This window comes from Apostichopus japonicus, chromosome 19, assembly GCF_037975245.1.
Source record: "Apostichopus japonicus isolate 1M-3 chromosome 19, ASM3797524v1, whole genome shotgun sequence".
NCBI lineage: Eukaryota > Metazoa > Echinodermata > Holothuroidea > Aspidochirotida > Stichopodidae > Apostichopus > Apostichopus japonicus.
The window spans coordinates 13,128,015-13,142,051 of NC_092579.1; the positions used below are offsets into that span (position 1 = coordinate 13,128,015).

General features: G+C 39.8%; 2 protein-coding genes across 2 annotated transcripts; one reads left to right on the forward strand and one right to left on the reverse strand.

The window, feature by feature from the left end:
• Positions 1 to 1,395: 1,395 nt before the first annotated feature.
• On the forward strand, positions 1,396 to 5,610 carry LOC139960624 (uncharacterized). The gene is made up of 3 exons (XM_071959143.1): positions 1,396 to 1,574; positions 2,687 to 2,986; positions 3,438 to 5,610. The coding sequence occupies exons 2-3, from the start codon at positions 2,782 to 2,784 to the stop codon at positions 4,244 to 4,246; spliced, it is 1,014 nt and encodes a 337-aa protein (XP_071815244.1). The 5' UTR covers positions 1,396 to 1,574; positions 2,687 to 2,781; the 3' UTR covers positions 4,247 to 5,610.
• Positions 5,555 to 13,571, reverse strand: LOC139960625 (phospholipase A and acyltransferase 2-like). The gene has a single exon (XM_071959144.1). The coding sequence runs from the start codon at positions 11,391 to 11,393 to the stop codon at positions 10,920 to 10,922; it is 474 nt and encodes a 157-aa protein (XP_071815245.1). The 5' UTR covers positions 11,394 to 13,571; the 3' UTR covers positions 5,555 to 10,919.
• Between the last annotated feature and the right edge of the window lie 466 nt (positions 13,572 to 14,037).

The following is a 14,037-nucleotide window of genomic DNA, read 5'->3' on the forward strand; positions in this document are numbered from 1 at the left end:
CCTTGTATTAATAAAAAAAACATCTTGTATTATAAACTAGGTAGGAGAAATATTCCAATTAGTCTTCAACATTGAACACAAAAACAAACGGAAAAAATGTTTTTTTTGTATTGATTTCTTTGTCTTTGTTTGTCTCTCCTATTTTTACCCTTTTCCCCATCTTGACAGTCACTCTTTGGCAAAAAAGAATATTAGGATTGAAACAATACTCAACCATCGTCATTTCGTTATGTGATGAGACTCTCGTGATGGAAAACTCCCCCAAATCACTTCCATCTGAAAGCTTTTAATATTTTAATGACAAGTCCAGAACTTTTATGTATGGCACTTTTCAGATTCCTTAGCAGGGAGGACAGACTGGCTCACCAGATAAAATGTTCGGAAATCTACTATACAAGGGCGTAGGAACCGGGGGGGGGGTGGGGGCGCCAGCCCCTCAGACAAAAATATGGAGGGGCGGAAGTATCATTCCGCGTTTCGCAAGTCAGAAAACCCCTTTTTCATTTCCAAATGAGAAAACAATCTCATTTGGAGCACCAAATTGCATCTAAGGCCAGGTGAAAATGCAAAATTATTTACAAAATGGAGTGGGTGTTGAAGTATGCTACATTGCACCAAATTGCATCTGAGGCCACCTGGAAATGCCAAAAAATTCCAAAGGGGAGGGGACACCCCCTCACCTTAGACCCCTCCCCCAGGCCGGCCATCAGTCTTCAGCCCCCCCCCCCCCCCCACTCAAAAGTACCTTCCTACGCCACTGCTACTATATATCCCATATTTTGCTGTGCCCACTTATTGTTCCTATCTAGGCCCTGTGTCTTTCCCTTCCTCTCATTCTGCCTTTCCTTTTTCGACAAAGTGTGTTAATCTCCATCCGATAGAGATGGTACCCGGCTTGCACGTTGTATTATAAAACTACTGTTGAACTCCATGAACTTGTATTTTCAATGTGGGGAAGTTTGTTTCGTTACGAACCGAGGATGTGGTCTTCTTCAAAGTCCCTTTCAATACGCAAGAATCTGACAATAGAACAGATGACGTTAAACTTCGTGGCTGATGCAATACCTAAATGCGATGTACAAAGAGCCGAATTATTCATTTTGTTAATGTTTCTCCGCGTAAAAACAAAGTTATACTTCTCCAAGATGTGGCACCAATAGAAATAATTTCGGTTCATTTCCCCCCTAGCAACAAAGAGTATCATAACATTTTTTAGAAGGTTCCCGTTCAGATTTTATGAAAGAAATTTCATCGCGAGAGAAACAGATGGGTTCGTTGTGAAAGAATAATCCGCCGGTGATCACTACCTCAGTCGCGCGAAAAGTGCATACGTACGTGTGTTTATGTACATAACACACAGTATAAACATAGATTGTACGTACAATTATACATATATTGTACTATCGCAAACTTTCAACATTGCCTTTTACATAATCATGCTGAAAAGAAGAGAAACTCACCGCACCGAAGGAAAACCTGATTTAACGCTAATCATGGCGCTTTTATAGCAAAACGGCAACCCAACTCTGTGCAATTCCAACGCGGATTGTGCCCGGCAACATATTAACCATGGCGTAAGTTTTTTGGGGGAATAATTTTATCCTAAACTTCATTGAGGAAGTGAGGTTGTTAGCGTATGACTAACTACGCAATACGCCTAATGTTAAATATTAGTTCGTTAGGCTATTTAGGTCACGGTTTTCAAACATATGTTCGAAATTGAATTACAATTTACTAATAAATAGTTGGATTGTTTGACAAAATTACTCATTTTATTAATCACAAGTTATTTCTCCCTTTGTAACGAATGTGAACGAGTGTTTGGTCTAGGCATATTCGAAAAAATAAATCCCTGATTTTCTCAAGTTTTGGGAAGTGTGATCTGTTATGGAACTTTGATGGATACACGTACGTAATGTTCAACAGCATATTGTATTGGGCACGACATGGCATACAAAACCTAGGAATTAATGAATAAGGGTAAAGCTGGGACATGTCATGAGTGGTACAACAGTTCTAGACTTAGGCCTAGGCCTAGTTTCATCAAAATTAGTGCATCCAGGATAGTAAAACAATTCACACAATGTTAAAATTGCATCACAAATGCAATAATATAGCCTAGGCATCAGCACCTTGGAAAAATGTAATCTATCCTATAGTCTAGAAAACAGAAGATTCCTGCAAAAAATCATGCATAGATGGACATCAAATGCCCTTCAAAACTTCATAAGTTTGACACTCTTTATGAAATGATACCCATGTCATGTGAATGCAAATGAATACCCTCCTATTGAATAACTATGTCACAAGCCTCACCACATCAGCAGGTACATACTTTATGATTTGTATGCAAATAATTGAGAAGTGAAACTCCTGGAGTTGCAGGTACTTGGCTCCAAAATGTGCAAACCTAGTTACTGTCATGATTACCATACCAATGTATGTTTTGCTCATAGCCATGTTTGTACCAACATGCTAAGTAGGGAAGCATATGTTTGTCCTGTGCAAGCTGATGGATGTTCTGTGCTGGCTTTTCAGTTGTTGCACCACATTCTTACCAAGAGTTAGCCATGGATGTTAGTTGAAACTATGATGGTTATTGGTCTATTGAGTTGCATTTTGCAAAACATGTTTTCAAATATAAACTTACAGTATGTTAAAATGTTACTCCTTTCTATTCCTTCAGGACCTACAAATCCCAATACACTCGGCTTGCCTTAGCAGCATATGATTTCGTGGAACCATCATCAAAACCAGTTGATTTATTTGAAGAGTCTTTAGATGAGTTACAACAGCAACATGATGACTTCAATGGAGACCATCACATTTCCGTCGTCCCTCGTAGGGGACGACCTCTCAATTTGGTCTAATGACCTCCTCCCTAAGAATGAATTCCAGGATGGAGCCTCCCTGGATACTACCATCCAGCTTATGGATGCCCTGGTCGCCTGCAAGCAGGACCAAAAATCCTCATATCTCACTGCAGGTTTGTGTTTAAGTTTGAAGTTATATTCTTGTTGACAATCACAGGAACCACCCTATGGGTCCTTTCCTGACATTTGTATCTACCTAGATAGGCTTCTTTCTTTTAAGTAAACTTGGCAGAAGAAAAGATGACATAATTGGGGGGGGGGGGGTGAGTGAGGGGGATATGAAAGTGTTGTCTATATTGGTTTTTCACAAAAGGTTGTGGACTAAGTTCTGTGTTTGGGGCTTAGTGTGTCACTTTGTGTCTACTTCACATCCTGTATTAAATTATTTGACAAATTTGGCAGGTGTTGTGGGGTAGGGGAGAGTGGCTCTGGCTTATGTGGGATTGAAATTTGATGGGTACCTTTGGAACAGTTATTTCAATCTCAGCATTGTGATTCAACAGAGTTGCATAATGGTCCGAATTTAATAAGATAACAATATTCTGGTTTTGTTTGTGTCTTCAGGTGATCAGAATGACCCACTCCCTGACTGGATGTCAGAGAAAGTAGATGTCAGTAATTGGCTGGATGTTTTCGCAGGTAATTCTGCAAACCAAATGAATGAACTTGAAATGGACAGAATGTCACCTGCCAATGAACTTCTAAATACCTTTGAGGCGGATGAATCCAACATGTCAGATTTCTTCCTCCCGAAGACTTGCCTCGACGAAGAGCCATTCATGGCGTCTTCTCCGGGAAGTTCTATCGGAAGTGGGGGTTCTGGAGTTAACAGCAGTGTCTCCACCATGCCATCCAGCCCATATTCCATGGGAAGTGAGACCTCGGAAGGCGATTCCCTTCGGGAAACGGATCTCGGTACAGAAGACCCTGTAAGTCTGGAGTTACTCCTCAACACTTGCAAAGACGCCGACGTTTTCTTGCAACTCGCAGACGTGCTTCCCATGGATCTGCCCTTGCCAGCAGAAGGAGACCTCAAAATGTTAGAGGAGACTGCAAACCAGATGCAGAGTGACCTTCAAAGAAAAGAAAAATCAGCGTCGAAAGTCGGCAGAGGCAAGTCCAAGTCGAAAGGGGTAACGAAGGAGAGGAGAGAGAGGAAGAAAGGCCAAAACAAGGAAGCAGCGACAAGGTACAGGCAGAAGAAGAAGAAGGAAAGTGATTGTCTGTCCTCTGAGATGGAAGTCCTAGAGAAGGCCAATGGGGAACTTAAAGGCAAAGTCAGCTCCCTTGAACAAGAAATTCACTATCTGAAGGACCTCTTACAAGAGATCTGTAAGGTCAAAGGTCAAATTCAAATCCTCCAGTCACCGTAACTTTTTGTGATCATCGTAAAGTTATAGTTATAACAGAAGACACTGTGCCCCCATCACTCCATCCGAAGGGGGGGAGGAGGGATTTGGGTTTGTCACTCTGCAGCAGAAAAGGCTGTTTGTGGAGATGAGATCTTGTTCGAGTTGGAAGTATGTGTTTTCACTGAATATTGTGAAAATCCATGCAATGACTTTTGATGATTAGTGTTATTGTAGTGCATGGATTTAGCCGGCCTTGTCGGTTGACATGTAGAGGATTGTCAAGAAGAAGAAGAGCTAATTCATAAAATCGCTGTACTTAAGCAAGATGTCAAGTTATATAGGTAAAGGGACATTGATAGTTCAATCAGTATTGTACATTTCAGGTAGATGGATTTGGAAGGAAGTAGACCATTTCTGTGTACTTTTAAGGTTTAAAGAATTTTTTTTTTTAAATAAAACATTCAAGGATCAACCTGAATTGATGGAGTCATAAATTAGCATTTATGTAACCATCCTAGATGCAGTTAATGATACTGTAAAGCATCCAGCCACTTAGTGAGAATAAGAGTATATAATACCTAACAAAAAGCCAAATTTTGTCTGGAAACTTTAGTTTCCAGGGAGGCTCCACTTTGAAAAGTCATTGTTAATCGAGTTTTGCAGCAAGTTTCACTATGTGAACTAGTAAGTAATCTTTAAAAAAATTGAGAGAAAAAAAATGGTCAGCATAAAATGTAGCTAATTAGGAATCAAAATGGAAACAGTTGACTTCAAATGATGCTAAACCATCCAAACCAAGTTTGAATATTAATATCATTCCTAAGGCAATGTTCAAGAATTATATTGATGTTGAATTATTATTTTTCATACCACACTATCCATATACAAACAAGAGTTTTTCAGTCATCTTCAGTTGTAATAACAGCAGTAGTTAACAGCTATTCCACTGAAATGCCTCAATTAACATCTTTTGTTGGACAGTTCACATCAACCTCATCTACCATCATTTCCTAAAATGTTGTGTCAAGTGTAGTGAAAATTGCCTTACTAGTTGTTATTCTTGTTGATTTTTCTTGGATATCTTTCTAAGCATACATAACCAAGTAATTTTGAAAGTTGTGTAGCATTGCACTCCAAAAGTTTGAGATCATTCTGTAAATACATTTTCTTTTTCGTTTTGATGTTTAGATATATGGTGTTGGTAGAGATAGAATTCCTCGCAAAATGTTTGTCTGTTTCTGTTAGGGCAAATTTTTACGTTTCAAAAAAGGGTGAATCTGCATGGTATAGCTTGTATCAATATTGGGTGCAGGGTGCCCCTCTTGGAAATGAGTTTTCTCTTTCTTAGTGCAAGGAATGAATGTCACACAAAGAAACAATACACACACAGAAACAATACACACAAAGAAACAATACACACAAAGAAACAATACACACAAAGAAACAATACACACAAAGAAACAATACACACAGAGAAACAATACACACAGAGAAACAATACACACAGAGAAACAATACACACAGAGAAACAATACACACAGAAATAATACACACAAAGAAACAATACACACAAAGAAACAATACACACAAAGAAACAATACACACAGAGAAACAATACACACAGAAATAATACACACAAAGAAACAATACACACAAAGAAATAATACAATGAAGTAACAAAATCAATACATTACAACAACAAAAACTTCAAACAAAACAGCAAGTTTATTGATAAAGATTTCGTAGAAATATCGGTTCTTAAAATCAATTTATTTATCTTCTGAAGAAATGGGGGCAAATGTTCATGGGTTAACACATTTATAATATTTTGCGACTCTTTAAGTATTTCTGTATATGATTTTTCCTTCAGTTGTTCCAGAGCTTTTGTGATATTAAATAAAAGTAGTGTAGTGTAATTTTGTATCTTCTTTTGTTTGCTTTATACATATAATTGTTGTCTAAGAATTTTGTCGTCTCCTATTTAGAAATTAGTCCACTTAGTCCTGTCATCCAATGTGGTGGTGCCACAGCTTGTCCCTTTGATCGGTTTGGGGATAGGAAATAGATCCAAACAGATGTTAAAGATAAAATAAAAGATAAATAATAAAGATTAAAAACAGCGCCGGATTTGATTGGACATCATACTGGCCCATACAATATGTGTTATATAATAAGCCACTAGCCAGACATTTTATCTTAACCTGTGACAACACAAATTAAACCTAAGTAACCTGGTGGGAAGTTGCATGAAGTTTCTCCATAGTGTTTTGGAGAAAACAGTAGTTGAAGTTGACAGGGCATTTAGTCTAGGAGTGAACTTGAAGCAAACAGGTGTGATGTCATGGATGCACACTGGCAAATATATTTCATGTAAGTTGTACACGGCATACTAACTTGGAAGCAGAGAACCCCCCCCAACCTTTTTCTTAATGAGCGTACCCGGATGCTATTTTGCCAGCGGTATGGTGCATACCATTATCACAAAGTACACAACCAGTGGCGTAGGAAGGTACTTTTGAGTGGGGGGGCTGAAGACTGATGGCCGGCCTGGGGGAGGGGTCTAAGGGGAGGGGGTGTCCCCCTCCCCTTTGGAATTTTTTTGCATTTCCAGGTGGCCTCAGATGCAATTTGGTGCAATATAGCACACTTCAACACCCACTCCATTTTGTAAAGAATTTTGCATTTTCACCTGGCCTTAGATGCAATTTGGTGCTTCAAATGAGATTTTTTTCTCATTTGGAAATGAAAAAGGGGTTTTCTGACTTGCGGAGCGGGGGGGCGGAACGATACTTCCGCCCCCCCCATATTTTTCACTGGGGGGCTGGCGCCCCCCCAGCCCCCCCGGTCCCTACGCCCTTGTACACAACGACTATTTGCTTGATAATCTTAACATTATCTTGAACAGGTGTGAGGGGAACTTCCCCAATATATCCCTAACTGTTGATACTTCCCAGAACTCCCGCAATTTGGTATAGACTACGGAATGCTAATGCAAACAAATGTTTTTCGTCGAGTATATTTTATCTAATATACTTAATAGTAACAAAATAGGGTAAGGTGTGTTGAGTAGATCCAGACTTCATAGGATAGGGCGGGTGGCAGTTATACCTAACCCCCCCCCCCTTTTTCAACCCCCACAAAAAAATGACACAACGTTGCGTGTAGAACTAATTATAGATCTAGTTAATAGCCTGATAATGCCTCTGAATGTACCATTTCCCTGCTAAAATATCTATTTCCAGGTAGGACCCCCCCAAAAAAAAAAAATCCCTACATGGGAGCCACATTTAACAGCCATAGGGCCACACCCCTTCATTCTTAAATCCTGGATCCTACCTGAGGAGGGGGTGTGGCCCTGGGGCTACTGAAACCGACTCCCGTGTAGGGGTCTGGGCCGGGGTCTTCTCCCATAAAAGTATCACAAATTTACACGTCAAATGGTACATTCTGAGGCGACTAAAAGACTTTAAATTAGGTCAAAACAAAAAGCCTACACGCATGGTTATTCTCTTTGGTGTGTGTAGTTGTTAATTTCTCAACAGTTAAAAGTGATATAGAAATACACATTGAACTGGTAGCAGTGCTTTTGAACGGTCAACACGTACATTATATCAAAATTAATTCCATGCGTAATCTATACAGGAGAGGTCATGCAGTCGTTCATGCGGAGGGGATCTTAAGTTAGGATGGCGAGGGAGTGGGAAACGCATAGAGAAGTTTTCAACTATAGATGCTTTCTCATACCGACAGGGTAATAACATTTGAATTTCATATCCAGTGTTATATACTTTGCAAGAACCAGAGTGACCATGAATCAGCCTGATAATCAAACATTCATCTGTTCTCTCGGCTGCAAACGTGTTTTATTAGGAATTGTATCACTTGAGTGTGATGATCCATGCTTTTTTTGCCGGTGCAGTACGGTCTTTATAGTGGGTGAACAAAGAGAGTTTCAAAGCCACTTACATCGCACATAGCCATATGTTACATCCGTATAGTTTTATATGATGTCGTATAGAATTACTCTACTGAAGCCTATAACAGTTATATGATCCCAGATGCGAGAATGTTTGTCTTGTTACAATATTTCCCGAATAAGTTAATATCTCTTGCTCGTATAATGACACATGTGATTTTGTGAAGTTATTTCAATCTTCAAGTATATAAATAAGGGAAGCTTTAGCCGGAAATTACGGTGCAAATATATGTTGATGACATTTCAGATGTATTTTATGTCATCATGACAAGTAACATTTGGGTAATTATTATTCAAGCAGAAGGAAATGTCACCTTCGTTACCATGGCGACACAATCTTTTATTCTTAAAACACATTTTGCTATGATGGCCTGCAGCAGACAATTCAGGTTTCAATAACAAATCTTTCGACTCCATATCTGATTGCGACCTATATAAGCTTCAATCCAACTTGTATCTCGCTTATATCAATTTAGTTTCAAATCTGAATCAAAGACGTCCATTTCTGTACAGGAGACTGTTACTTCGAAATATGGAAGCAAAATATACCGCAGGCGATAACATTGAGCTGAAAATTAATATATTCCAAGGGTATAGCCTAACATATATAAACATTATACATGCAAACCTGCGAGGCATAAGTATTGTGTTCTGTGCGACTGTTATGGTCCTACTGCAGTTTCGTGCTCTGATACGTCACACAATTATACAAATCCGCCAAACTGCTACAGGAAACCGAAGTCAAATATTAGGGGGGGGGGGGGGACATGTGGAAGGTTCTTGTTTGTGTGTTGTCAACATAGATTGCTAACTTTTGTCGTTCTTATGTTGAAGACAATGTTATACCATTATCTGTCTTTGAGCCAGTTAATGGCCTCGGACGTCTTTGCCATAAAACTGACTACTTTTATGTCTTTCTCATTATAAAGAAATGAAAACCAAACAAACACCGCAACAGCCAAGGCGTATATTATATACGGAAATGCTCAATAAATTCGACATCATTAGAAGGGAATCTATGTCTTTTTTTACCGATAGCAATTGGTCTCTTTCACCATACTTTGGTTGCTTATAGTTTGTGCATAAATTGTATGAACCCACCCGGCCGACGCCTAGCATTGTTGGAATAGGCTATACCCTTATGTCGGCATATATGGTCTCGTCAGTTACATGAAGATCAAACCATTTGATGTAACATAATGTAGCAAATTGCATCCATCTTCTCACTCTTGGATAATGATTTTCACATTATAAATACAAACTAACACTCGGCGGTGATGTGGCCCTCGCTACTGCTTTCAACTGTGTACATCATTTTGTATTTATCATTTGAAATAATTAGCATCTTTACAACAGCTCATGCTTCCGCGGTGGAGACTTTACACAAAAAAAGCCGTCTGTATTACAGCCCCCCCCCCTCACCCCCAACCAGGACTACCCAGCCAGTTAGCATGCATGCTAAATTTTGTATCTCAAAAATGGTTTTAAATACCGTTATTTAAGTTTAAAAATTCAGTACCCTGGTATGAATGTGATAAACCTCAATTTGGAGAGATAACGATATTGCGATGAATCAATAATGTCTGTGAGTCTGATAACTGAACCGTAGATGTATGTATGCATATGTGATCTTCCCGCAAGCAGGAACTCGCGAAAGAAGCCATGGAGGCTTGTAGACTCGCAAGCTGACCGAAGCCAATCTCTCGGCACACATCCATTTAACGTCCATGTCGGGAAGTTGTTATTGAACAACACCCTTGCCAGACGACACACATTGCTGTCGGCGGGGAATCGAACCGGGGATCTCATGACTGGGAGACGCCGGCGTTAACCACTAGGCTATACACTCCGCTAGATTGATAGATGGTGACCTTACATGAACTCTCTGATCGATCTTATCATGACGTCACAAAGCCGATGACCTACATTGTGATTTGAGTATATAATTTTGCTATGGCTATATATGCACAATAAAGTAGACTATACATGGATGCTATTATATATATACAGTGACCGTGTATAAACATATATTTGGTTCACAACAAAGAATTGATATTAGATTTGGCATGCTGTGACTCAGTATAATGTCACGTGATACATATTCTCGTTTCTATGAGGCAAGAAGTTTCGGCTGTAATCATACTATGAACAAACCAGATCATCAAACGTTGTTTTTCTTTAACAGTAAGATGTATAATTGACCAGCTCATGATTACTATCATAAATTTAACTTAAAAAAGAACTTAATGTAAACTTTAACCAGGACGGATGAACTTCATAATGTGTTCCGGTCTTACGTCACATTTATGGCAGGAAGAGATTATAGTAATTTAATGAAAGTGTCAGAACAGTGCATGAGACAATTATAACTTAAATCGTTTGACTTTCGACATCCATACCACCCCCTCCCCCCCCCCCAACTCCCGCCATCATACCATAACCCAAAAGATGAGCTTAGAACAATACCGTGTCCCTACAAATATAACAGCACCCTCTCCCACCTCCCGTAAACGTAAGTAACCGTAAGCAAATGAATATTTTATTTAAAAGCTGGCTCTATGCTCCTTCAGTTGCCAACCGTCTGAGTCTTAGGACCACATAATCATCACATCCCTATGGCAACGTGCACGTCACTATCCCACTCATGGAAATGATGTCATGACAGAGAAATTGTAGAGCTAACGGCTTCGTCTATTCCAACACTTTTTCTAACGTACACTAGTAGTTTTCATGCTGTTGGTGGCCATACATTACCACTGGGTTTACAAGTGACGTCACTTTACTGCTTACGTCAAACTCGGTGTCAAAATTATTATAATAATCAGCAAGGTTTACTTTAACACCGTATCGACAACGGATAGCGAACATTTCGCAGCCGTAAAATTGGACGTTGTACCAGTCGATTCCGATCTGATCTTCAGCCGTCGATACGATTTCGTTCGGATCCAGAGGAGGATAATTCATAACTAAATGTTTGTCGTTGTTAATTCGAACTAGTTTATTTCCCGCCACAACGCTAAGGTGTTCTTTCTTTGTCCACGGATGACGCACGTGTATGACGTAACCGGTTCCGATATAAACTGCCCAATGATTGAACGTGGAGTCTGGGTACTTTATTTCCAACAAATCCCCGACGTTACATTTCGTAAGAATCCGATCAAATGTGGTATATTTATTCGTAGTATTACCCATTGTGTCGGATACCAAATGAATGATCAATTCACAAACTATAGTTACGGTATACCTTCACATCAATGACGTCACATTTGCTCACAGCACTCGTTCCCATCGACATAACATGATTCTGGTAAAAGTTCACAACATGTAAACTGATGAAAAGATGACACAACTATATACCGAGCTCGCAAAGTCTTAGCTTAATCTCCAAATTAAAATTCCGATATACCGTGGGTATATTAAGTAAGCTTCATCCATCAATGGCCAGCAATTATTTGATCCAATAAATTATATACACCGTCGGTCACGAGTGGCTGGAGCAACTTGTTTTGCTTTTACAAATATTAGGAATACGAAAAATGACAATGCGTATCCTGATCGTAGTAAAACAGATCATTTCATTGCAACTAAACAAGATCCTGTTTTTAGTTATCAAGTTTTACCCTTGTTTTCGGCCTGGCATTCGCGATTCTGAAGTGTGAAAATGAGGATTCTACAAGTTCCGCATCATACCGCGTGCCGAATGCCGATACATATAATAAAAACAAACTATTGCCATAAACCTATCGACACTCAATGCGGATGGCAAAGTACAATTTATGTTGTTAACAAATCGTGTACAAACTTCGATTCGTGACACATACTCCAAATAGGCGGGACGATAAACTATAGTGCTTTGCTCGGAAATAAGTTATCAATAGGCTCATTTCTGTGACCAACTCTAGCTGCGCTTGGGTAAACACTGAAACAGAATTAAACAACGTGTGTGAGGTGTTTGACGTAGGCCGACACGTTGTGCATACCGGTACACAGACGGTGGTTGAATTGTATAGCCTTCTCTAAGGTGGGTTCACTTGAAGGAACTGAAAAAGTTTGAACTCAAGCTGGACTGCTGGAGGCTGCAATGCTTCTTCTTCACGCGTTGTTTGAATCGATAAATAAATCCCTGATTGGTTTTACCGGCGGCTGTGAGCCCCGTGAAACTGAAACTATAGCTAGCACAGCTGTAAAATCCAAACGAGGTATTTATATACGGTGAGAATAAGAGAGCTTCTAAATAATACTGACTTCTCAAAATAACTTAAAAACGTTCACATAAACTGATCTCTCAGTTCATTTCTGTCCGGAAACACAAGCCTGGTAGAATAGACTGAGTGACTGAAATTGACGACATTCACGGGTCAGTGAAGTGGACACGAATTCGAAAAGACTTGACGGGTACCTCCCAGTGGTGAACACAAATTCCACAACAAGGTTATAGCATGTATGGTTTAGGAAAGCCAGTCAAAAAGCTCAATGAAAACATTGCGGCTAATCATATCCCGCCAAAATATTATCAATGTATTGCAAAGTGATTTCCTGTCTAGTCTGATTGACTGATGTACGGTAACGGCATCCCCCGGTGTCTTGAATACAGAACTGCTCAAACTGATCAATGCGGTAAAAAGCAAGTCCGGGTGGATTATAGCATGGACCCAACTTTAACCTCTAATATGGGAACGACTGCCTATATATGCAGATGGTATAGCTTCACGTTAGATACTATATGTGTCGGTCCGTGCATTGTGTTGATTATCGCGTACAATGTACAAATTCCATCATTAATATATTTAAGACAGTTGGACAATGAATGATCGATGGATGGTGATTGCGATCTTTCATAAAAATATCGGTGCGGTACGTCTCGTGAAAAGTGAGGTTAATACAATCGTTCATAATGTCATGGAAACAGTCCGACAAATTAGTGATTTCGGTTAATCATTAGTACAATCGAAAATGTCGTGGTTCGGCGAAATGTGCTTGTGCTTGAAATGTTGACGCAAGCTTATTCGCTTGAAAATATCTTTAGGCTCATATATCATTCCACAATATTATCCCATAGGACATGCGTGGTCCAAGTCGGCTGCTGTATGAAAGCACTCGGTGTCTTTTTAAGAGTTAGAATGCGGAACTATAATGGGCATCATACAGCAGCTAGGGTACTGCTGCTCCCGGGAAATTCCCTGCCGCATGTGTAGGTTGGCCACGCGGATACAGGGTTTACGTCACTGAGCCGTCGATTCAACTGTACTACACTGTACTGTAGCTTAGACCATAACATTCCCCTGCAACATTACTATGTACGACCACCCAAGAAAAGAAAAATGATGGTCAGAGAGGCCAACTTATAAGTCAGCCTGGGCGGTGATCTGTCTGCAGGTTGACCCGACGACAAAAGTGAACACAAGAAAATACTCCTCTTGCTCGCAGTGAAATAATAAAAAAAAAAAAAAAATTGAACTATCTCTTAGGATTTTGCAGTCAACTTGGTTAAACAATGGAGCTATAAACGCCGTGCCGTCGTCGATGGTAATTCCCTAATAGAGTTTACCGGTTCCCTGCAGAGCCTGTGCAACAAGTTTGCATACAAGTTGGCAACACAAACGTGTTTATGTCCGCCGTTAGACTAGTTGTTTATGTATATAGTCAGCCTGTCCCGAGGCTGCTAACCCGACTGACCTGAACGTTGAGCGTTTCCACCTGATATTATATTAGCAGCTGTCACAGGCCTAGAAATTATAGAAGTAACGTAAGAATTGCTCTGCGTAAAATTCATATTTGGATACTATCCTCTTGAAAATGCTTTGATTTGTGCAGTTATTCGGGTGTGATATAGCGG